This window comes from Amblyomma americanum, chromosome 3 (assembly GCF_052857255.1).
Source record: "Amblyomma americanum isolate KBUSLIRL-KWMA chromosome 3, ASM5285725v1, whole genome shotgun sequence".
NCBI lineage: Eukaryota > Metazoa > Arthropoda > Arachnida > Ixodida > Ixodidae > Amblyomma > Amblyomma americanum.
Window position 1 is genome coordinate 194,172,563 of NC_135499.1, and position 25,948 is coordinate 194,198,510.

The 25,948-nt window shown below is 46.9% G+C and overlaps 4 protein-coding genes, 1 non-coding gene and 1 pseudogene across 7 annotated transcripts in view; 5 read left to right on the top strand and 1 right to left on the bottom strand.

Annotated features, from left to right (window-relative positions):
- Window positions 1–25,948, top strand: part of LOC144125770 (dnaJ homolog subfamily B member 6-like) — a 262,555-nt gene that overhangs the window by 106,412 nt on the left and 130,195 nt on the right. The window lies entirely within an intron of this gene.
- Window positions 160–232, top strand: TRNAK-UUU (transfer RNA lysine (anticodon UUU)). The gene has a single exon. It is a non-coding gene; the product is annotated as a tRNA-Lys (tRNA).
- On the top strand, window positions 530–672 carry LOC144126435 (U2 spliceosomal RNA; annotated as a pseudogene).
- LOC144123557 (uncharacterized) lies at window positions 813–3,748 on the top strand. The gene is made up of 2 exons (XM_077656374.1): window positions 813–917; window positions 2,638–3,748. The coding sequence occupies exon 2, from the start codon at window positions 2,659–2,661 to the stop codon at window positions 3,178–3,180; it is 522 nt and encodes a 173-aa protein (XP_077512500.1). The 5' UTR covers window positions 813–917; window positions 2,638–2,658; the 3' UTR covers window positions 3,181–3,748.
- Window positions 4,361–7,716, bottom strand: LOC144124327 (uncharacterized). Its single transcript, XM_077656961.1, has 2 exons — window positions 7,462–7,716; window positions 4,361–4,860 (listed from the first exon to the last, which is right to left on the bottom strand). The coding sequence occupies exons 1-2, from the start codon at window positions 7,714–7,716 to the stop codon at window positions 4,648–4,650; spliced, it is 468 nt and encodes a 155-aa protein (XP_077513087.1). The 3' UTR covers window positions 4,361–4,647.
- The window catches only part of LOC144125768 (UBX domain-containing protein 7-like), a 33,815-nt gene continuing 18,410 nt past the window's right edge, over window positions 10,544–25,948 (top strand). The window contains exons 1-7 of one of the 2 annotated variants that reach the window (XM_077659448.1): window positions 10,544–10,631; window positions 11,169–11,340; window positions 15,157–15,224; window positions 16,028–16,096; window positions 19,384–19,505; window positions 21,768–21,914; window positions 24,234–24,324. In XM_077659448.1, the coding sequence (XP_077515574.1) occupies window positions 10,568–10,631; window positions 11,169–11,340; window positions 15,157–15,224; window positions 16,028–16,096; window positions 19,384–19,505; window positions 21,768–21,914; window positions 24,234–24,324 (733 nt within the window). In that variant the 5' untranslated portion in view covers window positions 10,544–10,567. Of the gene's footprint in view, window positions 10,632–10,824; window positions 10,901–11,168; window positions 11,341–15,156; window positions 15,225–16,027; window positions 16,097–19,383; window positions 19,506–21,767; window positions 21,915–24,233; window positions 24,325–25,948 lie in introns of those variants that run through there. The other variant, XM_077659449.1, reaches the window with a different exon arrangement.

Genomic DNA, 25,948 nt, shown 5'->3' on the forward strand with positions numbered 1-25,948 from the left:
TTCCCTTCGTGTTATGACGTTTTGACGACTGCCTGAAATATTCCCGTTTAAGTTTTTTTTTTTTCGTCTCATTGTTCCTTTCTTTTTCACTGAATTTCCATGCAATAAAACAGACAAAAACGAACTCCAGATTATATTAAGAACTGAGCTAAGCAGCCCGCCCGGATAGCTCAGTCGGTAGAGCGTTAGGCTTTTAACCTAACGGTCCGGGGTTCGAGCCCCCGTTCGGGCGCTTTTTTTTTTTTGGTCGCACACAACTGTCGTCGTTCGCACACCCATTTCTTTCGAAATACGTAACATTCACGTATTATGAAATTTGACGTGTAAATCCAAAAACGTGGACTACGAAGTGCGCTGTAGGGCACGACCCCGAATTGAATCTGAACACGTGAGGTTCCCAACTGCACTGAACTCTCAGCACATGGTAGTTTTTTTTTCTTAGTCTCCCGGGGAGAAACGAACAAATTCACTTTATGAGTTGTGACGGAGACGGCCTCCTACTCCACTGTTGTCTGAGGAATGCATGACTATGCATGTCCGGACCCCGTAGAGTATCTGTTACGGGTCCAATTGGACTTATTTTTGGAAATGTGGCGGAGAGTTTGAAGGATGCTTCACTCCCGCCACCGGTTGGCCCGGTATTGCACTGCCTCCGGGATCGACCTTGTCTTTAGCGCGTCTTTACTATCCTGTCTCTCTATCCCATCTTTCAACTCTCCTACTATCTGCACGTGGTAGCGATTGTGGCTCGTCTTGAGCCAGTGAGCAGGCCTGTGCACTTTCCTTTTCTTTCTTCCTGTCAGCAACAGACAGCCAGACCACTGTTGTCGCATCAGGTGGCCTATGAGAGAGCTAGTGACGTTGCTCAAGACAAGACAGCGGCCTTGCGAAGAGGAAGGCGAAGAAGGTCCCACGCAGTAAGTCGGTACATACGCTACCACTGTGCATATTGTAACTGCTTTGCTGCTCTGCATTTTTTTTTTCACGCTAAGTACGTCACACCGCGTTCTCTGCGTGTGATGCATGTACTTTTGTACTTCAGCATCGTCCAATTTCAAAATCATGAAATTATCTTTATTGAGATGTGGTCGCTCTCGTTGGGTGAATGCTGTGCGACCTTACTCGATTATACTTTCCCCCCCTTCCATTTACATGTACTGCACGTCAGTCCCTAGAAGTTCGTCAGCGTCATCCTTATTCTGCTTCCAAATTGTGCCCCGAGTCAGTTCGCGGTTTTTGAACACAGCTAGACCGTCATCTCGCATCGCAAGATTTACCTCCATCTTCCTTCTTCATTCACGGCATTTGCCGCCAAAAATATAACACGTGCGTCTATGTCGCAATCAGCACACACCCCAGACTGTCACTGCATTCATTCTTTATCTGCTTTCATTGCACTTGGTATTTTGCGACGCTCACTAAGATTTAGAAAAAGCGCAAGCACTGCGAAAGGTTAACGACGAGAGAACTCAGGACGACCACGTAGTAATTGCAATGCGGGTTAGATACAGAATAATAATAATAATAATTGGTTTTTGGGGAAAGGAAATGACGCAGTATCTGTCTCATATATCTTTGGACACCTGAACCGCGCTGTAAGGGAAGGGATAGAGGAGGGACTGAAAGAAGAAAGGAAGATAGAGGTGCCGTAGTGGAGGGCCGGCTCCGGAATAATTTCGACCACCTGGGGATCTTTAACGTGCACTGACATCGCACAGCACACGGGCGCCTTAGCGTTTTTCCTCCATAAAAACGCAGCCGCCGCGGTCGGGTTCGAACCCGGGAACTCCGGATCAGTAGTCGAGCGCCCTAACCACTGAGCCACCGCGGCGGGGCGGGTTAGATACAGAAGCAATCATGAAAAACAGGGCAAGTCAAGAAAAAGATGCCTTTTTTTGCAACACGAATATGCACTCACGCTGGAAACTATAACAAACGCCGGTCAGGATTCAGCTAACAGTTCTATTTCCTTGTGTCTTGGTGCGACACACGGGGCACTTTCGTCACAGTGCATGCCGTATTCGAGAGCAATCATGCTGTATGCCTCCGTTACCTCTATTTTCTGTGCATATCATCTGACCTGGAGAAAATCTTTGTTCTGTCAAATTTTGATACGCACCTCAGGCTCCTCTCTGTTTTTTTTTTTCGAATCCAGCCCAAAAAGCTTTTTTTTTTTTTTATCATGTATACGAATACATTTTTGACGAGACTTTCGGCGAAACCTTAAGCGAATTTCGACGCAAACTTCGCCGCGCTTTCGGAACAACGTTCGACTGGGAGGTCGCCGGAGCTAAAAGCTGTAAAGCAAGAAGAAACAGCGGGGCAGCGGTAGTAACGACGTCCTACAGGAGGGCACTCTCACAGCACAGTCGATTGTCCAACGAATGTCGATGACCGTCATATGACTCTTGCTTGAAGCTAAAAGCATTTAATGCCCAATTCACGAACCCTAACGCAGGTGTAAAGGAAAATGCGTAGCAGGCACGTGTGCTGCAAATGGCCCACACGCGAACGTCATAGCACTGCCGAAGGGAGCACATAAGGTGGCCGCAGATGACGGCTAAATGACGGTCATTTGGAGTAGCCTTGCAGTGAACTTAGTTGGGATGATGATGTTGATGATCTTCTCACTCGCAGGCACCGTCACACAGCCGTGCAATGGCCGCCGACAAGACCCCGGCGGCACGGGCTGTGTGCAACGGCGGCGGTGCGGCCTTCGCAACACGCTTTGCGGCGACGGCCTCCGAGACCGGTGGTTCAACGGGCAGCAGCTCGAGGCTCCGCCGCGCGGCCATCTCTGCTGCCACGCCGCAGCAGCTGGAAGAGGCGCGACCGCACGGTGCCACTTCGCGCATCAAACGCTTCAGGGACTGCACTTACGACACGCTGCTGGCCATGCTAGGCGTCACCGTGGCCATCCTGGTGATGGGCCTGTTCGCGATCAAGTTGCACCACCGAACGCTCGGCCGGGCGCTCATTTGCACGGGCTTCGCGATCGAGACCGTCGTCTGGGTCATATTCCTCTGCACGCTTGCCGAGAGGCCTCGCGCGCTGCTTGCCTCCCTCTTCGCACCGCCGCCGTGCAACGACGACGCGTCGAAGGCTCTCGCCGAGCGGCGCGCCCGTCCGGACGTGCGGCCGCCGGTAGCCGCTAGCGGAAAATTGAGCCTTCCGGTGTAGCAGCGCTTCGTACGTCGGTTGGACTAAAGTATAGCGCACTTCGGCGCAAACCGTTCGTGGGAGACGCACGAGATCTACTGTATTATGTTCGTTATATCGGATTCACATGTCCAGTTGAGTACATGTGTGCCAGCTCACATTGTGTGTACCTAACCACGATCGCTGACTGGCAAGTGGTATATCTTGGTTCCGAAATCAAAAGTTCCTAAGGTATGATAACGGTAAAGTATCTTCTGTACACTATATGGACTCTATGTGCAATCCGTTGTGCGCGACCTCACGATCACACTGGCGGCTGCTTGTTGTGAGCGGACAGACAGACAGAAGAACTTTAATTTTGTGAGCGGATGCTGCCAATGCGTGTCCACGTTCGTTGTAGGAAGAACAACACTCCTCCATAAAAGTCAATGGGCTAAAGATGCACAACAGTACCACCTTCTGTGACCAACGATGAAATTCGTACGTCAGCAACTGTGTCCACGTGACGCCTAGTTTTCTCCTTTCAGTCCGTTACTAGCTGCGCTAGCTTTAACCTGCATTTTCGGTGGAGGGAAACGCAGTACATCTCGCGCGGTGTCTCGTGACGTTCGTTTTCCAAACATTCTTCATCCCGAGCGCGCACCACAATGAATAGGCTTTGCATCACAGCCAGTCGTGGCGGCCATCGGCAAAGAGAATATCCACATCGGCGCAACTGAATCCATAGCAAGTCACGCCGCTTCGCCAAACAATTATATTCTGGCCGATTACAGTTGCCCGCCTGATCAACTCATTTACGACAATGCACTTAAATGTCGTTCGTTGGTGGTAGACATCTTACTGGTGCCGTTTACTGTAACACTGAACATCTTGCATTCAACTTTGCAGCCCCACACCCACGAAAATAGCCTACTGAAACTCCCGCCCCCATCGGTCGGTTTCGTTATTAGAATGATCCGATTTTGCGTGGCCCCAATGCGCACGCACTGATTGGTGCCGACGCGGCAGGCGTGCGCGCAGCTTGCCAGCACCTGGCGCCATCTGGCGCCATCAGGGCGACCTGCGCATGCGCAGTGGCACCCCAAGCAAGCCAATCACTGCAGCGGATCGCGCTACGCTGTAACTATATTATCACGGAACGATCTTAAATACACAGGCCATCTTGCATGCGCCTGTTGTTCTGAGGCACCGAACCGTTTGTAATAATTTGGCCACAGCGCTTGCCTATGAGGCGGCAACTGTGCATGGTTACGAGTGATGCACCCAAGAACAGACACTATAGTTTCGCCGAAACGGCAGTTTAATTACTACATGCGTTTCTTGCAGTGTTAACGTTGACGCCTGCATTCTTCGGCCTTCCGCGTAACTTTTTGTCAAACCCGATGGCCCCACGGAGGCCTCTGTTTTGGTTCGCGAAACACGCAGCTCGGGTGGTTGCCGGGGTCGAACGGTGTCGTGTACACCGCGGCACAAAGCTGGGCGTGGCGGTCACGGTCCCCGAGGCCTCCTGGTAAGCATGGGCGCCATAAGGTGGCGTGGACAGCCAAAGAGCGTCGCGCATTCGACACCGCTGAGCCCTCCGAGTATGGCCTGAACGAAGGGCCCGCCCCGGTGGTCCTTCCTGGCCGCCTTCTCCAGCAGCGACGCCACTACCGGGTACCGCGCCCGCGCCACCCGAGTCACCTCGCAGAACAGCTGCACCTGCGAAGACCCGACATTGCAGAAATCTTTGTGCAGTGGCTCCCGGTGAACCTTCGGGCATGTGCAGAAAGAGCATGGTAGCAATACGAATACGCAGGCCACATGACCACTGGATTCGTCTGCTGGACCCATAGACAGCTGTGAGCAGTGTTCATACTATAGGCTCACGTTTCCTGAAAATGCACCAGAGAAGCGTATTTTTATTGTCGAGTAATTTAGGCCTGCACATATGGCCGACACACTACGCAGCCGCCGAGGTGGCTCAGTGGTTATGGCGCTCAGCTGCTGAGCCGAAAGACGTGGGTACGATCCCGGCCGCGGGGGTCGAATTTAGATGGAGGCGAAATTCTAGAGGCCCGTGTACTGTGCGATGTCAGTGCACGTTGAAGAACCCCAGGTGGTAGAAATTTCGGGAGCCCTTCACTATGGCGTCCCTCATGGCCTGAGTCGCTTTGGGACGTTAAAACCCCATGATTTCACGCATTACGCTACCCGTGAAAAGAATCTCATACTCTCAACTATAGTAGCCATTTCCTACAGGGCGTATTATCTCGCAGGCTCATCTTGCAGATAACTGCTAAGATCTGCAATACATGAAGCACAAAATGACAGAAATAGGCTTGACCTGTGACCTCGAACTCAATACCGTGTGCCGACAAGAAAAATCGCGAAACCATATCAGCTTGATATCGTTTGCATGCACGGATGTGGCGATTTCGGAGCACACTGGTCTCGGTTTTATATCTTCGACTGGGCGCTTCGTTTCTCCGACTTCACCAGCGGGTGCAGTGGCAACGGCAAACCTGCGACAGCAACGGAGGAGGTGCCGACAAGCCAAACATATATACAAGCTACTTTCTCGGCAATCTCAGGACGAACACGGAACTGCACCAAGGCCAACCATTGATCACCGATTCATAGCAACGTTCAGTTCATGTAGTCTGTCTCACACGGACGCTGCATAAATAAGTACACAGCGTTACGTGCGTGATATTAATTCAGCAAATGTAAAACTGCACGAAGAAGACAGGACGAGAGGATCGAGACACAAAGGCGCACAACTTCCAACTGGATTTATTTCATGAAAGCAGGGAAACTATAAAGGTCTTGGACATAACAAAGCAAGGTACAAACGCAAAGAAATCTTGCACGAGGCAGCGACGAAGGAAATAAGGGCACGTGTGCATTAAGACCGATGGAGAGCATGCATGAGGATTCTCTCTTTCCTCGATAGTGATAAAGATAGTGAGCTAACGCAGTTGTCACCCCCTTTAGCGATGTAGGATGCCTTGATAATTTCTTTAGGCTTTCGTTCTCACTTTAGATAAGAATTATGCTTACAACTGCGTTAGCTCACTATCTTTATCACTATCAAGGGGAGAGACAGAATTCTTAGATAGGCATATCCAGACTTCCTGTGTTAACGCACAAGGGGCCTTGCAGTTTTCTTCGTCGCTGCATTGTTCATGAATTCTTTCCGTTTATACAATTGTTTTGTTATGTTAAAGACCCTTATAGGTTCCCTGCTTTCATGAAAAAGATGTAAAGTGGAAGTTCTACGCTTTGTGTGTGTGCGAATTTTTGTCGCCTCTTGTCCTGCCTTCTTCGCGCAGTTTTACATTTGCTGAATCCATGAACCGATCGACTAGCCCAACATTATATCTTAGTTCGTGATTTAAAAGCCTCGAGCCTTGACAGCGCATTTGTTTATCCGATTAGCTTGCACAAGCACAATTCGATTGCACGGCATTTTAAAGTCAAGTGGAACAATGCTGTTTATTTTGCGCTTCTTTTTTTTCCTATTCGTCGAAAGAAAGCTTAAAACCTGCAACGAAGTCCATAACGCTGCATGCGAGGGAGCACTTTTTTCGTCTACGTTCTACTGTAATAAGTCTGTAATAAGTGCTCGCGTGAAGCAAAATGGCTCGTACGTTACGTCACGGGCACCATGATGGAGCACCCTTAGAGTTCACGGAGTCGGTTACACAATAGAGAAATTTATCACAGCGCGATCCGCTTCCGCGTGCCGCCAGTGCGCACGCACTGATTGGTCGCAGCTGGCCGATGCCTCAGGGCGGACTGCTGCGCATGCGCTGTGGTTCCCCAGCGGAAGCAGCTGCGGATCGCGCTATACTAAACCTCTCAAATATTCACTGCCTTGCATCGTGTTGTTGATCCTCCAACATGGCAGCCGCGATGGACATCAATGCAGTCTTTATGGTAACTATCAGAGCTCGTTAATCCTAACAGTTACGTAAACTACGAATGAAAATATTGCCGCCTCAGCCCGGAGGTTAACGGACAAGTGGCGCCGCCTATCAGATGGTTAGTCAGCTGTTGACGGCTCCATGCATCTTTTTTATATCTCAATTATAATCGTGCTTTGAGCAACGCTAAGCAGTTCGTTTGAATGGCGGGACAGTCTACTGACCTTCGAGTTTTGGGCCCATCGAGTGAGATTTTGATAAATGGGTTTTCCGGTGAGCTACATGAATGGTACAGTTAAGGAATTTTGTCCATCCGCATACCCCTTCCCGTGCATCCCCTAGAAACATTGACAGAAAAGTGTGCGAGCAAGCCGCTGGAAGTTGCGGTGCCGACCTGGCAGTTGGCATCGGTTCCGTTGTTGAGGGCGAGGAAGGCTCCCCTAGCGGCGAAGACCGGCGTGGCCGCCGATGAGGTTGCCGACTCGTACAGAGAGAAGAGCGCCGACAGTGCAACCAGCGCCGAATACCAGCCCGGGAAGAGCGCCAGGCTGGTCGCCAGAACCGCCAGGAACACCAGGGATTCGAGCACCAGCCGGCCGCCCACTGAACGGGCCGAGAAAATGGTCGACACCGGCACCAAGTCGCGCATCAGTGATCGGACTCTGCCGCTGACGCTTGTCTCGTCGACCGACGCCGCGGGCCTGAGGTCTCGCCGCTCCAGTCCTGCAGAAGGGCAGGGACGGCACACATCGTGTGGCAACACACACTTTACAGCGGGAAGCTGCAAGGGACATCATCCGGGATAACTGTCAAAGTAATCAGTCGCTTCGCGTGCAGGAGAACAACCATGCTAGTTGCATTTACCGTCAGTACGCACATATAGCCCGTCTAACGAAAAAATCAGTAACAGCAAAAGCAGGTACCGAGCTTGGGTGCCTATGACAGCTTCTCGGTGAATTCACCGCGTCGGACCATAGGATGATGATAATGTCCTCAGGCTTAATGGCACATACCCGCGGCGGGGGATTGGCCAGGGAGGGAGGGAGGGTTATTTCTTTTTTTTACAGAGCGAGCTGTTAAGTTTAATGTTCTCGGCCTATGCCTGGTAGTCGTGGCTGTCAACATCAAGCGTCTGCACAAAAGAATGGTTATCAGGAAATGAATGACGCAGTAATTGTCATACTTCTTGGTGGACACCTAATGCAACCACGCCGTAACTGAAGGAAAGGGAAGAAGGTATAAGTGAAAGGGGTGCCGTAGTGGAAGGCTGCGCAATAATTTCTACCACCTGGGAATCTGTAACGTGCACTGACATCGCACAGCATACGGGCGCCTTTTGCCGCTGCGGCCTGGTTTGACCCCCTTGTTCGAAGTACTCCGGCTCAGTAGCTGAGCTCCCTAACCACTGAGCCACCGTGGCGGGTAAAAAAAAATTAAAAATGAAATATGCACCGAACGGAGTGCAGGTGGACGCAAGATGAGGAAGGCTCTGGGCACGTCGTGTACGCAGACGTTGAGTCACCCGTGAGCACCGAGGTGCAGTGATCAGTCAGAATCCTGCGCAACAGCAGCCGCTGTAGTTATGATAAGCAACCAGCGGCGACGTGATATGCATGTATACGTCGCGTTGTAGTACGGCCATGGATGCAGCAGAGGTGGAGTGTCGCGCTTTGGATGCTACACCTGCCATTGCACCTGCGTTAACCTTTAGACACCTGCAAACACCGCTGTCCGTTGAGTGCGCAGTAAACTAAATAGGCCTAACATGGTGCTTGAGCTGTGCCGGTTGTAGGCATATATACGCTCCGTTGTGGACGCAAATGGATTGAAAACTGTGTGCTGTTTGCTTCTGTTGTGCTCGGTTCTGCGCTAACCGGTGTATGTGCCACAAAGCAAAGGACGTCGCTGAAGACACTTCTGTCGAAATAAATGCGTAAATGCTCAAAATCTGCCTAATTAAACGTAATGTTCATGTGCGTGCACATGGGGGACTAGGGAAGGTAGTGGCCCGGGTGAGGAGCGCAAATTCTCTCCTGTATTCTCTGCTACCAAGAAAACATGAACAGGCGACGTCAAACTTTGAACCCCCCTATGGACAGACCTGTGCACGCTTATGACAATGATCGTAGTATGAGAGGATCTAAATACCAGCTTCCGGAAGGCGTCATTTCTGCCCACAAGTTAGCCGGAATGCAGAGATAAGCTTTTCAGAGGTCACAGGGAAATATGAAATTGCCGTCCTTGTAGGCCTATGCTGCAACGAATACCTTAATTGCGCAGACAAATATGTCCCATACCACACGAAGAAAACTACATTATGCAGATTTTACCTAGCTGTTCACAAGAATATAAGGCGACCAGTGCTTATTCGGCCATGGTCTCAACAAAACAACCATTATTCACCCGGTTGCGAGTAATGTGCCGAAACAAATGTCTTATTAGTGTTATCTTCGCGCGAAAGATCCGATCCGGTAATTTGAGAAAGTATTTGAGGTTATTACGTGGTACGACGGACGACGAAGACCATACGCAATACAAAATAACGCACAGCTCAATAAAAAAAAAAAAAGGCTGCCGTCGTGCTTCTAGAGATATAATTGCTTCTGGGCCGTATTTTCGGTGGGCTGCATGCTGCAACAGCTAGGCAGGAATGAGCTATTTCTGAAGAAAAACCAGCCAACAGACCTAAATGCTATCCTCGACAATGCAAAATCATCTGATCGCAAGCATCAACGCAATCTAGTTTGCTACTTTGTGGTAGATATTAACACTTTCTTGTAGTGCATATATATAACAAAAAACGAAACACGCACCTATTTGGCTATCCCCTGTTGCACATGGAAGAGATGTGAAGGTGCAAAGTATTAAAAACGACAGCAAAGAAATGCACAAGCCCTTGGAGGACATCTTTTGCTGTGAAAGGCAGCTGCTCGATTCCAAGCAGCTAGAGAACTGTCTTTCTTGCCTTTAGGCCACTACGATATGGCGATAAAAGCCCGGAAAATCGTTCCTAGTTCTGATAACTGGTTTGCAATCTACTCAGTTCTCACTGAGGTCATGGGTCGTATGGGTCATACATGGTTTATCTTTGATCTAGCCAGTGGAAGTTCAAAATTGCGCGGGCATCACTAGTTTGCTTCTGCATGTCGAAATGGCAACTATTTAGTTTCTAAAAAGTGCAGTTTTGACCTTAGCTATTACATTTAACCAATCTATTTTTATTTGCCTGGCCTGTTGCCACTCGAAATATATAGTTTGATCGTTCTTGCGTGATGATGTTAATCAGGAAACCGAAAGCGAAACAGTAGAAGGCAAATGTTAAGAATTTTTTGTAAGCTTCAGCACTAATAAATAAATAACTACGAGTCAATAAATTGTGTGCATATATTTTTATTTTTGGTTCAGTAAAGCAGATATATTGGGCGTTTTTGTCTTGCCTTTCGTTGGCTGGCGATACGATGCTGCGAGCTGCGATGAGCAGCAGATCAGCGCTAGTAAACATGGCGTCTTCGTCTGCCAGTTCAAACAGCGTCAACCTGATAGAAAATTTTTGTGCTGTCACCGGTACTCTACATTTTAAATGTTCTTCAGCATCTACACGTAGTGATGTTCTCGCTTGCTAATTTGTGGAGTACAGAGAAGCCCTTGTGTTGTGATTCATGTGCCTATTGATCAGTGGTTCTGTTTCGGCTGCTTTGTCCATGTCATTTGACTTCTCGCAGCCGATGCGTCACTGCCAGCTGTTTAAGAAAGATACGCGATGCATGCGTGTCTCGGAATTTCATCGCTGGGTCCGCTCAGCAGTTGTCCAGAAGCATGTGTGCCATCTTGAGGTCCAGCGTTTCTGCTTGAGCCTGTTTGCAAAGTTTGTCTTGTGAGAATCTTGTTTCAGCGTCGTGCTCGCTGGAAGTGGGCATTTCGTAGCGCCCTCAGCTTTTGCAAAGGAGTCAGCGAGCTTAACATGTAACGAGTAGCATCTTTGATTGTTCTTTCGCACGCGATCAGTAGTTTCATTGTTTTGTTTTTTTGATTGAGCGGACTGTTGCGTTTCGTAACCGCGTTGGCGATCGTTTCGATGACGCGTCTCTCTTTCCGGCGTAGGAGCGGACGAAAATGTCGCTAAGCAGATGCTGGAGGCCTGCAACGGCAACTTGGAAATGGCTATCAACATGCATGTTGACTCGGACTGGACGCAACCATCGAACTCGCACGCCAGCGAAGCCGCCCTGGCTTCTAGCTCGGACATGCCTCCGCCCTCCGCGGCCAGAACTGAGTGAGTGACAGCGTTTTGCAGCATCGGTTCTGTTCTCGAAATTACTTGAAGGTAAGCCAAAAGGCCCAAAATATCTGCTTTACTGAACCAAAAATAAAAACATACCTACAAAATTTATTGGCTCATAGTTATTTACTTTTAGTGCTAAAGGTTACAAAAACCTTTGACATTTGACCGCCATTCAGGCTGCAGAGAAGTGTGTATAATATGAACTGACCCTGTTTCTTGTTACAGGATTTTGACCACGTTTTTCTGACTCGGGGGTGTTTTTTATGCTTGGCAGTTAATTCTCGCACAGATATGCAGAACATCACTTGTACTGTAGGATGAAGAAGCTTGGTTTGTTTGATGAGGCATAGAGTCAACGTGAGGGCATAACCTTGTAGCACCACAGCAGCAGAGCCTTGTTTCAAATGCTTAGTACTATCTAATGGTACAGTTTTCAGCACTTCCTTCGCTGATGTGTGGCATATCGTGCAGCCTTGATAGAAGTTATTGTCTTGGGGTGTGCTATTGGTTTTGTCAGTGCCATTCCCGTGACATGTTTAATTCTCTCAGCACATGGTGAATGTGTTTTGTGACTTGTTCGTATATAAGGCAAAGAAAAAAGGAGGGGCATTGTCTCCAAAATTTTTTAATTGAAAAGCCCAACGTTCTGGAACTTGCTCAGTTCCTTTTCAAGGGCATTGCTCGACCGTACAGGCAGTTATATCAAAGTGTTTCATGCATATACAGCTCAGACCATTTATAACGTAACCGCTTATAATGTGGGACCTCATTCTATGCGGCTTTTTGTGACAGCCGCCTAGCTTCCCATAGAGTTAAATGTATTGGCATACCGCTTAATACGTGGCAGCGCGTAACCAAAGACCGCGTATAGTGCGGCTTCTTGAAAGCCTGGCGGCCCGTGTACCGGCACGGGTCTGTGGGTACTGGCGGGCGCGAGGAGCATGCTTCCCAGATTGCGCAAGAAGGGGTAACAGGTGGAGCTGGGGAGCGTTGTCAGCGTGGTTCAATCAATGCAAGGCTGAAGGCAGGAGAGGATAGAAAAAAAAAAAGTCCCAAAGCAGGCGTTCTTCCTCTCACTCTCCGATGGGCCTCCATTGTGCACACTGACACTGATTTAACGAAGCTGGGAAGCACATGATGGCACGGCCAGACGAGCATGCGGAAGCGGCAGCTGCAGCCGCATGGCATGACGCTTCAAGTGCTGCTCATACCACGTGTGCGTGTGGCAGCATCTTGTCACGCCTGAGCCCATGAGCGCAATATGTGTCGCCGTGTGTAGCGAAAAGTTGACAACATAGGCAAGTCTACCAGCCTCGGCTGTCTTCAGTTACGATGGCGTCTCCACCTCCGAAAGCCAGGAAACGGCAAACTCTCAAAACCAAGCAGAGCACTGTGAGGCATGTCGAGAGCAGTTTGAAAAAGGCTACGGTGTCGCCGACGCTACTGTGTCCGCCATTTGGAAGAACAGTGACAAGTTGCGACAACAGCTGCAGGAAGACTCCGCTTTGCTCGCAAGGAAGCAGATTCGTGCGTCGAAGTACGACGATGTCGCCGCTTTATTTGCACGGTCTCACGAGGTCTGGGCCCAGAGCGTTCCTGTGATTGGCTCGATATTGCAAACCAAGGCCAGGTGCCTTGCAAACATATTGGGGCATGATGGTTTCAACCCATTGAACGGTTGTATTCAGTGTTTCAAGGACCGGCACGAGATAAGCTCGTCATCATCGCCAACCTCGACGGCGTTGTCTGGAGTAGCCGCCACAGATGAAGACATCATGGCAGTGGTGCGCGGTCATGATGAGCCTCTACCCAAGGATGAGCCTGACAAAGTGAGTGAAAGTGCAGCAGAAGTTTCGTGCAAAGACGCGCTCAACAGTTGCAACAAACTGCGCCTCCTCTACACTCAGAGAACCTTCAGCGAGCAAGCGCTCAAGTGCCTCACTGTTTTTTAAAATGAAGCCATTAGCAACACAGTTCAGTCGCAGCGCCAGACTAAAATAACGTCGCTCTTTCATTCATTACAACGCTTGAACAAAAAGATGAAATAAAGTTCTTTGTTGCCTATGATTGCAATGTTGTACGTCTGATGCGTTGTCAGGTGCACTTTGAAAGGCAGGTTGGCCATTCTGGAAAATCTACATTTTGGTTACAGTGCAGTACCTTTTATAATGTGGATTTTCCCGACTCCCGCGGTATGCATTATAAGCGGTCTATGCTGTATAAGTAACTGAAGCTTGGTCTACATCTTGTGTATTAGAAGCTGTTGTGGAATTTTCTGCAACACCAGCCGAAGAAACTGTGCATAGTTGCACAGCATCACCAAGGCACTGAGTTGGACTTCAATGTAAAACTTTGTTTATGACATAGTGGTTGATCATGCGTTCCTAATAAGAACAGTGCGAAGCTGTCTAGGCATGTGTGCAAAAAACCACACATAAGTTACACCTGTTTGTTTGGCAAATGCTATAAAAAACACACTGATGTTCCTTTCATTAGAAAGTACAACGAAAATACAAGCTTGCGGCAGCTGCTGTGCATAGGCGATCCTCGAGCTCTGGCCAGCCATAGAAGGCATAGAGGAGGAAGCATTATTATGAGCATATCCTTCTCCATAAAGGAGACTACGGTCAAGATATCCATGGGCCAGCTTACCTTCTTCCTGCACTGAGGCTAGAAAGTTTGGCTAGCGGGGCTTGGTCTAAGTAAGAAGGCGTTTAGTGGCAAAAATGGACAAAGACTGATAGACACGGACAACACAAACAACACTTAGCTCGGTCTGCCCTTTTTGTTGACTTCATTGACTGGAGCTCTCCTGCAGCTTTGTGCCAGTCACGAATAGTTATTCTTTTAGTGCGCTGAAGCCAGTTTTATGGCAGGCAGCTCACCTGTCCACTGGGTTGTGGGCAACCTGTCCAAGTATGCGTGTGTGTGTGTGTGCCAGGCCCACTGCCCGCTGTGTCAGGCGGAAGCTCATTTAATCGTGAGAGGCTGCTCGGGAAGGGCCAACTTTGGTCACAACCCAACCTAAGCAACTAAAGTCCCACCGATGGCGGCACCTTCCATAGAAGGGCAGTGGTGCATCGCTTGACCGCTGCACCACTGCACCAGGAGTGGTAGGAAGACTCCTTAAGTATCTATGAATGGAGAGAATGACCAGTTCTGCATTTTGGACATTAACCCATTATCGCTATACGGACAGCTGCCATCCGTGAACACTGGATCTGAGGGCCGGAACCGAAAGGAAAACCGAACTGCTAGCGCACCTAATTCACATTTGGCTTAACTATGCTCGACCATCTTTCTTTTCTTTTTTTTTTTGCTTGCATCGAACTGCTTCTCTGCTGTCCGGTTCCCATTCACCGTAGCATATTCACACCACACAACTTGAATTTTGCATCGTAGCTCCTTTGCCCTGCAGGTGGCATTATGTTGAACAAAAGCAATGGTATACGGCGCGCACGAAGCACTGCAATGTGTGCGATGAAGAAAGACAATGCAAATGGAAGTGATGCCAAAATCAAAACTTGTGGGGATATGCAATTTTACCCATGACATAACATTTAAAAAGTATCTACACTTTTTTTTTTCTTTTTTTTGCACATCAACTTTCTTTTCAGACATATTTACCGGGCTTGGCAAAAGATGATGAGCAAGGTGCATTGTTTTTTGCTTTATATGAGTCTCACTGTTGGTAAGACGCACCGGTGAAAAATTTTGAAAAAAAAAACAACTCGACTCATACAATTGAAAATATGGTATACACAAGTCTGCATGCCCCTGTGTCTATCTTTTACTTTTTTCTTTCAGTGATGATGATGTCAGGCCACCCATTCCACCTGTGAGGGAAGTCCTGGTTGATGGTCCATTCGCTTATGGTGAGCATCCAGTGATGTAATATTACAATGAAGCAAATGTGTACAAGTGGCGCTGGACCTTGTACCTGACAGCCTGTTACTGGGCTCTTAAGCACTCTTTTCCGCTGCTGTAATAGTGGTAGTAGCACTTATTTTAATTGTTGCCTTTATTATTAGGTCTGGTGAAAAAATGGTAGCCACTCCATGTACTATCAGCAACGAATGCAACGCGAACCAGAAAATTCAGGTGGCGACACAAAAACACCAACATATTAGCTCCTGAAAAGAAAATACAGGCGAGGTTGATTAGCACTCCTGAAGAAGAATCTTTGCCCCTTCGAAGTTAAAGTAACCTGAACTGGTGTTGAGCTTCCCCTTGCTACGAGCTTCTTATTTTGCTGTTCGTGACTGAATTGTCTTGTTCGCGTTTCATTTCTTGCTGATAGTGCACTAGTTCAGCAGGAGCGAAAACTGGGCAAGTTGGTGAAGCATAAGAGTTTTTGAACAGCACAAAAAGACCAGGACAAAGCAAGAAACATGCACACAGCCCAGTATTAGTAAACCCATGTCTCTTCCATTTTGATCTGAATTTGTGCCCAAATTGATCATGGTGTTACTGTTTATTTTTTTTGTGTGTGTGTGTGTTTGTGTGCACTGTACTTTTTAAATAGCCCTTTAGGCAAAACCAACAACTGAATTAAACTGCTTTGTTGTTCACACAAGGCTTTTCTTCTCCAGGGAAGTTATTTCTCTTGTTCATGCCTGGCCACATGCTGAAACACATTCTGCACTTTACAGTTCACCCCACTGTTATTTCTTTCCAGGGTATCATCCACCACGACGGTCTACCTACAGCGTCTTTGACAGGTTTCGTGACTTCCAGGCAGAAGCAAGTAAGTGGCTGAATGCTGTTCAGATTTGGTGCTGTGCAGCAAGAATGTGCTGTTCTCGCCCATTCTTTGCACACGGAGTCACAGCTTCATCACTCTGAGGCTGCTGCTGTTGTAATTGCAGTATTGTATAAACGGTGAAAATGCTCAAGAGTTGGTTAAAGAGGGGAGGGATCGGTGCTGGCTTCCTAGCCCTCCAGGCAGGTTTGGATCAAGGGGCTCTTTGATTGTGGCTGGGCTCTTTGCTACAGGGGTATCTGTTGCTAAAGCCATTGTTGTCAATACCACTGACGCAGTTGTTGCGAAACGCATCTGTTTCAATCTTTCCTCTCGCATCTCTTTCAACTCTCCTCTGCCTGTGCGTGGCAGTTATTGTGGCTCAGCTTGAGCCAGAGGCCAGGCCCTTACACTTTTCTTTTCATTCTTCCTTCAGTCTCACAAATAGTATAGCTGGCCTCACTTGCATCTACAGCAGTACACTTGCTTTTAACTCTTCTTTGCTGCTTTGAGCTATCCACCTGTAGAACTATCTTTTGGACTGCATTGCCTCGCTGTGCAGCCATGACACTTTCTGCAAGCATCTAGTCGAGCACCTCGCTGATAATTCCTTGCGCATCACTTCTGTATCCACGATTCAGTCTAATGTTTTTTTTTTTTTTGCTATTTGTCTGTTCAGTTTTACTCGCGTGTACCTACATGTCTATTTCTGGACATGACTGATACTTTGTGAATTTCACCTTGTTCTATGTCGGATAGTCGTCCTGCACTTATCAGACTGCTATATAAGTTGCCATCTTTTGTAATCTCTTTATTTGGACTTCTTAGTTTTGTTGTACTCACCAAAGTTTTGCTGTTTTTGCCATTATGTAGTTGGATTGTAACCTATTTCTAATTGATTTTTCTATTCAACCCCCTTACACAATGCCTCATTGGTGGGCTGTAAGGTAAATAATAGGTAAATAGGTAAATAATAGGGTTGCACGAATATTCGAACAATTCGAATATCAAAGCGAATAGTGCAGTATTCGACTCAGGCTTTGAAGTGAATTGCAATATTCGAAGTACTTCGAAGTTCGAGAATTCAAGACAGTAAGATGCTGGATGAAGCTGTTGATGGTGTTATGTGCGTTCTAACACTTCCACGCATCGCACCGCCCTGGAAGTCAGCGTGCATCATGCACATGGCGCAGCGGCAGCTTCTACAAACTCTGCCTTTGATGGCTGCATGGTTCAGCGCATCGCCGACGATCGCACGTGATAAAACAAAATCCAGATGTGAAAGTGAACACGGTGTGGTGGGAAATGCGCTGCACCTGCCGCATGGAAGGCCCAAAAGGCAAAGCCAGCAAAAAAGATAACAGTGCAGAACTACTAACATGACCGAGGCGAGCGCTCCACTGGCATTGGCTTTCGTAGTTGCGGTGCCTCTGGAAGTGAACTTCAAAGCAGGCGATACCTTGCTGTTTACACTCTTTGATAGTTGAAATTAGATGGAAGGTGAAACACTAGTAATTTTTAGTTACCGTGATGGGAAAAGCGGCACCGCTAAGTGTTTTGATCAGTCTTCTCTGCGAAGAGGGCCGCCATTTTCTTGCACTCACAATCTTGGCGTAGGAGTACGCCTCCTCCGCGCCTCTCTGCTACCTTTTCGCATGTTTAGACGAAAGTTTGGTTTGGTTTATGGCGATTTAACGTCCCAAAACGACTTTAACGTCGACCACCTGGGGTTCTTTAATGTGCACTGACATCTGACAGCACACTGGCTTCTATAATTTCGCCTCCATCAAAATTCGACCGCCGCAGTCGGGATCGAACCCGCGTCTTTCGGGTCAGCATCCGAGTGCCATAACCACTGAGCCACCATGGCAGCTGAGACGAAAGTACTCACATCATAAAGAGTTCCATATGAACCTGCTCTCTCCAAGGATAGGCACGACCCGCACCTTTACGCAACAGCACATCTGGTGGTGCAAGAGGGTGTGCTCGCACCTTCTCGCGCTTCATGCTGGCCCATGTTGATGCACTTCCGCCCGGAGCAGCGCAATGCGCAATGTTGCGAGGTTGGTCTGTGCAAGGATCCATCCCAGAAATTTTGGGTACTGTGTCCTCTGATTAGTATATGGCCGTGTGCCACGTGCCACTTACGGCGCATACGTGGTGGTGCCTTCACTGACATTTTTCGACTTTCGCGTAACAGACGACTCAGGCCATAGTTTCCTCCGGCAGTGGTACGAACACGCTATCACACGTGCGCGATGCAGTCACATGATCATATGTCGTGTGAATGAGGTTGGGGAAATTGCGGCATCAGATGCAACGCGTCCGAAACTTCAGCGTCTGAAAAGTCTCTCACCAACTTTTATATTTAAAATCAGCAGCATGTAAAGAATCGCATGGTAAAGGCTTGAGACTATGATACTTAAGGCACTTTGGCTTGCTGCTGTTTGAATATTGCCCAATACAAGTTGGAAAGCATTCATTTTTATTTTGTTTCACTTTTTTTTATTTGAGTTGTCTTAGTGAATTCTGCAAACCGCGTCTTTCGGCGCATGCTTTAAGATAACCATAGCCACACAGAGAATACAATCTGACAGTGTGTAGGTTAATGCTTAAGAAAGTGGATGCATGCTGTTGCAGACAGTAATATTTATTTAGGTACAGGGAGAAATGAAGTTGATGTTGTGCACAGTTTTTACAAGTGCCTTTAGTGTTTCTTCAAGTGCGGGACTACAGATCATAAGGTTGCGTTTGCTGGGACTTCGCTTCGTCCACTTTTACATTCTTGTGTTCCTTGAGGGCAAGTGCCATGTTATTGGCGCAACTTTTCAATGGGCATAAGCAGTGGCCGGCCAAAAGGACAGTAAGCCTCTCCTCTATTTTCTATTATTTAAGCTCGCTTTGCCAGACACATTTCTTGCCTTCATCAACACCTCAGTCCCATTCTTTCATCCTTTCATGTTCAAAGCTGTCTGCCCTTCTCTAGCCCTCAGCCTTCACGCGCCAAATTTAAATTATACAGACACATGCGAAAGGGGTGCTTTCCTGCCCCATGCCTTTTTCAGCCTCAAATAATCTGGTCTTAAACATAAGCATTACAATGAGGACACATGCGAAAGCGGTGCTTTCCTGCCCCATGCCTTTTTCAGCCTCAAATAATCTGGTCTTAAACATAAGCATTACAATGAGGACCAGGACAATACTCCAAGGAAGCAGCAATTTAATTTAATCAACTTCATTGTAATGAGAGGTTTCATCTTATGTTGTGTTCCTTGTGCTTGTCTGTGTGGCAGGGTTGCAGGAAGAGAAGATGTTTCCTGGTGATGCAGACAGCCCGTCATACAAAAAGCGGAAAACGCTAGAGGACCTTTTCAGGCCACCACTGGATCTCATGCACAGAGGCTCCTTTGAATCTGTAAGCACTGTTGCCCAGTGGATTGCTCTTTGTGTGCGTCAGAAGCTGATGTGTCCTTGTGTGCCTGTGCTAATTTTTCTGCTGCATTTACTGATTATCAAATCACAGAGCAACGCATGCATTTAGCTTGCAACCATTCAGGCTTCCACTATTCACACACTGTTCTCATTACTAGTTAACACTTTCGTTACCACACCTGTCTAAATCCTTCAGTTGAACAATGGCACGAAATGGTCCATTCTGCGCAATTTAGGCCTCTTCTGGACAAGCAGTGCTATTCATTATGTATTTATTTTTTCTTCTTCTCAGCCATATTTGGGAGTACAGTAAAAGCTCGTTAATTCGAATTCCACGGGGCCACCAGGCCAGTTCGAATTAACCAAAATTCGAACTAATGAAAGCGAGCAAAAATGGACGCGTTTGATGCCCGGAGGGCACGAAAAACATTTATTTAGCAAAACAATCTGTTATCATCTTCTGCTTCTTCTCTCTGAGGCCTACCGTAGTCACTCGGTCTTCTAGCGCGCGAATGTGACGCAGGCAGTCTTCTTCCCCCTCTTCAAAGCTGAAGAAAAGGCACGCGACATTCAGGGCTCCCATAACTTCTGCCGCGGACGGACGCACGGGCTCTTTGTTCCTCGTTGTCATCCTCGTCTTCTGCCTCTTCTGGGACAGATTGCTCCCCAACAATTTCAGCGACAATGTCCTCATCACTTCGGGCATCACACACTGCTGCATCGCTGTCTACTTCAACGTAATCATCAAAACTAATGTCCTGCAGCACAGCACGCACAGCCGCAGGCAGAGGCTCTGGACTCCCATCGTCGCCACTTTCTTCCATACTTCCGGCACCTCGCGTAAAATTGCCACTTTCTCCTTCACCGTCTTGGCGCAATATTTCCCACGCGAACACATCTCGCGGACACAAGCTCACAGCAAGCGGCGTGCAAAATGAGGGCTAAAACACTAAAACGTCGTTCCTCGAAGCAGTCGCGGCAGGAAAGACTAGTTAGTACTTGTTCCAGAACCCTAGCGGCGCCCCGATGGTTGTGCCATCTATCGTTCTGCCGTGAAAGCTTCCAACGATGGTTTTCAACAGCGGCGCTTGGCGGCGCGCAGTTCGAATTATGGGTGGCGGCACCAATTTTTGAGTGAATTAACGAGCTGTTACGCGCATACACTTCTATGCACTGCGGACCGGACCACGATGACTATTTCGAATTATCCAAAATTTCGAATTAACGAGTTGTGAATTAACGAGCTTTCACTGTATTTTTAAAGTTCGCGCAAAACCTGTCAACGCAGAGTAATCGTGCTGAGCATGGCATCCAAGTTGGCATCCTTGCCTTGCACTGACCTTACAACGGCGGGGTTCTCGCAATTCCATATCATCAACACTTGACTTGTAGATGCAAGTGCGAGCTTTGTGTGGAAACATGGCTTCCATTGATTTTGGTTCAGAAAGAAATGTCTGCTCCACCCAGCCCAGACTGTCTACAGGTGCCTGTCTGTAACTTTAATTTTCGCCATTGCCAAGCAGATTCGCTGCTTTACGAGCCTCTCTGAAGGTACCGGACGACATGTTCTGAATGATTCTGTGCCACCAGCAGAGTAGTGGATTGAGTTTTCTCCAAGACGGCTCGGGGGTCGATCTTGGCATTGCACTGTGAAATACCTCAAAGAGCATCGTTCGAGCAGTTTATATATATATATTTATTTACTGATCAGAAAGTTTAGCATGAGGAGTTCTGTAACTTTGAATCCTTTTTTCTGATATAGTAACGCATAATTCTAGATTTAAAAAAAAACTACTTTCTGACAATATATTTAATATTTTTGTGAATTTTTCATCTTCATATCAGTACCATGAAGACAAGGCTTCCAGAGCCAAGAGCAGCTAGCTAATTGAAGGGCATGAAAGAGCGCTAAATGCATTTAGGCATTCAGTCATCAAAAAGCTCAGTCAGTAAGAGTGGAAATTATAAACAAGCATATGAAATTTAAGTTGCGTTAATGCATGCCTTGTTTATGCAGCAGATGAAAATATTGGGCCGTCTTTCATTTTAAATTGTGATTTAAGCTTCTAATAGTATTTCGGATAAAAAACTGTGTCCCAAGGATTGTCTGCTAATGTGAGGTGAACGTGATTAGTTTTATCACCACAATGTTGAGGCTGAAGCAGCCCATCTTTTCTTGCCATCACTTTATTGTTTTCTTTTGTTTCTTTCTGGTATTTATTGAGCGTTTCTCTGTACTTTGTAGGCTCGAGAAATCGGCAGGACAAAGAACCGCTGGCTGATGGTGAACGTGCAGAATGTGCAAGAGTTTTCCTGCCAGGTGCTAAATCGGGATGTTTGGAGCAACTCCACGATCAAGAGCATCATCTCCGAACATTTTGTTTTTTGGCAGGTATTCTGCTTCGTGAAGCCACCTCGTTTTTACTTGAAACCGTCTGTTAACCTGTGTTCATCTACGCAAAAGGGTTGTGAAATTCACAGGCTTGCCATGCATGTGTCGTGCTACAGTAGAACCCCTCTATAGTAAACTCACTCGGACCGACAATCTTTACTATATAGCATGGCTCTGAGGATGCTCTCTGGCTACTTACTAAATACATAGCGTTTTTATAAAAGAAATGCTCAGAAATACCTTCCATCCTGCTCTTATAGACCCTTTATATGATAATTATTTATTTTCAGTCATCACATTTTATTTGTTTACATCTTGTACAGAAGTATAGCAGTTGCACAAATAAAACATGGCTACGAATATAAAGCCAGTTTGATTCCATGTGCACACCAAAGCTTTGCATGAGCATGGCGTCGTCTTTCTCAGCCTTAGCGTCATTTAAGATATAATAGTTAAAAAGCGCGCGAAACACAGTCAAACGTGACAAAATCGCCCACGCAGTGCCGCCGCTGCCATGCTGCGAACATTGGCCCTTTTTTTCCCTTCTTTATTCTTTATTCGTACAATACTCGCAGCGCCACTAAGGCATTACAGCGGAGGGCACAAAACATCATAAAACAATTTCACAGTTCTGCAGCAAACTACATCTTCTGGTAATACGTTCCAATCGTTTATGGGCGGCATTGGTCTGGACGAATCTTCAACTTATGGTCATTTCGAGAAGAAACATATTGCGGTTGCTGTAAGTAATTTGAAGCAGTGATTTCTGTTTGATTGTGAAAAATGGTAAAGATCAATTTATGTCTTCAATTTTTGCGTCGTTCGTTTAAAAGGTACCAGCAGAATTCACGTTTTATATATTGGTAGCGCTGAGAAATTGATCAAACTTCCCGATAAACAAATCGTGCAGCAACAGATTGTATATGCTCAATTGCGTTAACATGCACACGATGGAACGGGTCCCACACAGGGCAGTCATACTCTAATATCAGCCGTACATATACATGATACGCAGCCTGCCTTACTTCCATAGAAACATTCTTTAAGATCGTTTGCAAAAAGCTCAGAGCTCTTCCCGCCTTACTGGCTATATTATGTACATGCGGAGCCCTCTACTCATCACTGTATTTTTACTACCTTTCCTTTCTCAGCGAACTGCACTGCCTTCTTTGTTTATAGCCAGCTTCACTTTTTTTTTTTTCTCCGTGCACACTGCGGGTTTGCCTCACAGCCTCCAGGCCTTCGGAAAGTTGGCTTCTCCTCGCGCTTTTGAGCTTAGTGGTGAAGTCATTTCAAAAGGCGCCGTTTAATTGTCGTCATTATCCGTTTGCCTCTGGACATTGGCGTCGCGATCCTTGACTTCGTGCATACCGCGATGTCATCATTCTGTGGGAAGTATGTCGCCACGGCCAGACGCTTTTTAATATCACTGTTTCTTGTAAAAAAACTTCACTATAAACAAAAAAAAATAAACAGTTGTCTGTGGAAGGTGAAATGTTCCCGAAGTACTATCTAAAGTTTACTATCTACAGCTCTCGCTGTAGCTTTGGTTGGTAGAGCACCAGATGCGAAATTCGGAGATCGTGGTTTCGGATCCCCCTGGTAGCATGTGCTTGTTTTTTTTTTCTACTTTCTAATCAATTATCTTTCAAATAATTACCTATTAATCTCCCGATGATGCACACCATGAATTAAAAAAATAAACCAAAACATCACCTATGCACCTTGGCTTAGGTGACTGTTGGCTTCTGTCATGTATATTGCCACAGTACGAACCCTCCAGTGGCGTCGTACTGCAGCCGGACAGTTTTACCTGGTGTGTTGGCACGCCTTTGACATTCTAGGGGCTAGTGCTTTGTCGTTTTCCTCGCTAGAGCTCCCTGCTGTCTGGCACGTCCCAGCACGTCTGAGTAAACCTGTTTCTCAACCGTTTCAACCATTTGTCGATGACAATGTGTCGTAATGAGCACCTCTTTTCCCTTTCCTTGTCTGCTCAACGGAAAAAACTGTTTCATAAAAAAAAATGCCAGTTAAAGTTGCATACTCGCCCTGTTAGCTCAACATATGAAAAAAATAGCGGTAAAAGTACTCAATGCCAAAGGTGAGAATTAATTTTAATTGGTTCTTTATAGCACAAATGTTATTTATCATTGCAGTTTGCAGAGTAACTGTGTTGATAGTTGCCAGTTTATTGCCATAGCTTTAGGTATTCAAAGGAATTTTAAGAGCATTGCTGATGAATGCTTGAAGTTGTATATAGTAAGGACAAATGAACATATTCTTTCATTGTTTTATTTATTTTATTTTTTAACTGTTTAGGTCTACCAAGACAGCGAGGAAGGTCAGCGGTATGTGCTGTTTTATAAAGTTGTCGACTATCCCTATGTGGCTATCCTGGACCCCAGGACTGGTGAGCGACTTCAATCTCTATTAGTAATGTAGTATGGCTCTGCTTAGAAGCATTCGCGATTTGTGCCACCTTATGACCTCAAGCCATGTGTTAAAATATTGTCGTTAACCATTATCTACAGTGCCTTTCATGTGAATAGTGCATATGAGAATAAATGAGTAAATTTAAGCATGTGTGTACATACAGTTGTAGCCAGAATAATAGGGAGCACACTGGGGCAGTCGAACTTCTCGCATACGTTGCCTAACAAAAATTTAGCAGCATTGGATACTTACATGAGTACTGTTAAACCATGATGTAGTGAACTTCTGTGTAGTGAATTCCTCGATATTAAGCAATTTCTTAGTTCCTTGATGCCACCCCCATTGAAACGTGTTTATTCGTGAACTCCATGTAACGAAGGTGTTGTGGCAGTTAACCTTGATCGACTGAACTCACTAGGCTGGCTATAGAGACAAGCGTCATGTTTGTATAAATGAAAGTTGTGCTGCGGTCGGCAGCAATGTGGGGCATAGGTAAAAACATAGCATGCCTACACTACGCCAAACGATGGTGCTTTCGAAACTAACTCTGCAAACATTTTAATGTGCACGCATCGCTTGAGGTTAGAAACATCATTGTTGATGCCCAGAGAGTACTCCTGCGCCTTTTCAGCCTGTTCCCCAGAAGGAATTGCAGTAGAACCCCACTGTTACATTTCCGGATGCTGTGTTTTCCCAGCTGCTGCATTTTTGTGAGTCAGTCTCTTCCAGGCTCTCGTAGACACCCATGCAATACCAACTTGCCTATTACGTCGCAACTGTGGCAGCGTTCTCACATGCTTCATCGCGAATGCCACTTTGCAATGGTGCTTTACCTTATGCCGGCTGTTTGTCAACTGATGTTTAGCATGTGCGGAACGGTGACAGCAGACCCAGAGTGGGATCTAAACTCCCATCGGTGGCTTCCGGCATGTTCCACCGGACGCCGGGCGGCTGTTGGTGCAGTTCCATCGTCGCCACGGTGTTAGCCTGAACGGCCAAAGATGCGAAAGCAAAACTATGTCGCGTGGGCAACGCTGTACACCATACAGTTGCGCGGGTTGGCTGTAAGGCATGTCCCTGTCATCTGCGTTTGCCTTATTGCCTGCAGCTTAAAAACGCAATTTCTAGGTCCTAGTATACAGTTATTGTATAAGTAAGGTTCAAGCGGCTGCTGCAAAAACGGCACAGAACTGTACATGCGTGCCCAAATTTCCGTGTGCCCTCCCTTTTCGCTGCTGCTTCCCTTCCACGGTCAGCTGCTCAGGCAGACAAAGACCCATCACAGGATATTTAGGACAGTCTGTGCATGGACTGGAGACTGGAGAGGAGACCTGCGCAAAAAACGATTGTTTGGAAAACTAAAAAGGGCACCCTAGAACTATGTAGATGTGACGTCGCTCTCGTAATCTCTACCAAAACATATTGTAAAGTATAAATACCTTTACACCTGTCGCTGAATCTTGCTTTGACCAGTGGCAACCATCATGTGAGTTTTTTTCGTTTCCATTCAGAATTGTCGTTTTGAGTCTTCACACGAAAGCTGCGTACAACAAAGAATTGCTGACTTTTCTCATTTTTGCTTAAATGCCATTTATGTTCTT

Excerpts from the sequence above, each read along its gene's own strand:
- LOC144123557 (XM_077656374.1), top strand. The coding sequence starts at position 2,659 with ATGGCCGCCGACAAGACCCCGGCGGCACGGGCTGTGTGCAACGGCGGC.
- LOC144124327 (XM_077656961.1), bottom strand. The coding sequence starts at position 7,716 with ATGCGCGACTTGGTGCCGGTGTCGACCATTTTCTCGGCCCGTTCAGTG. Across the intron at positions 4,861-7,461 it reads GAACCGATGCCAACTGCCAG|GTGCAGCTGTTCTGCGAGGT; the intron begins GTCGGCACCGCA and ends GGGTCTTCGCAG.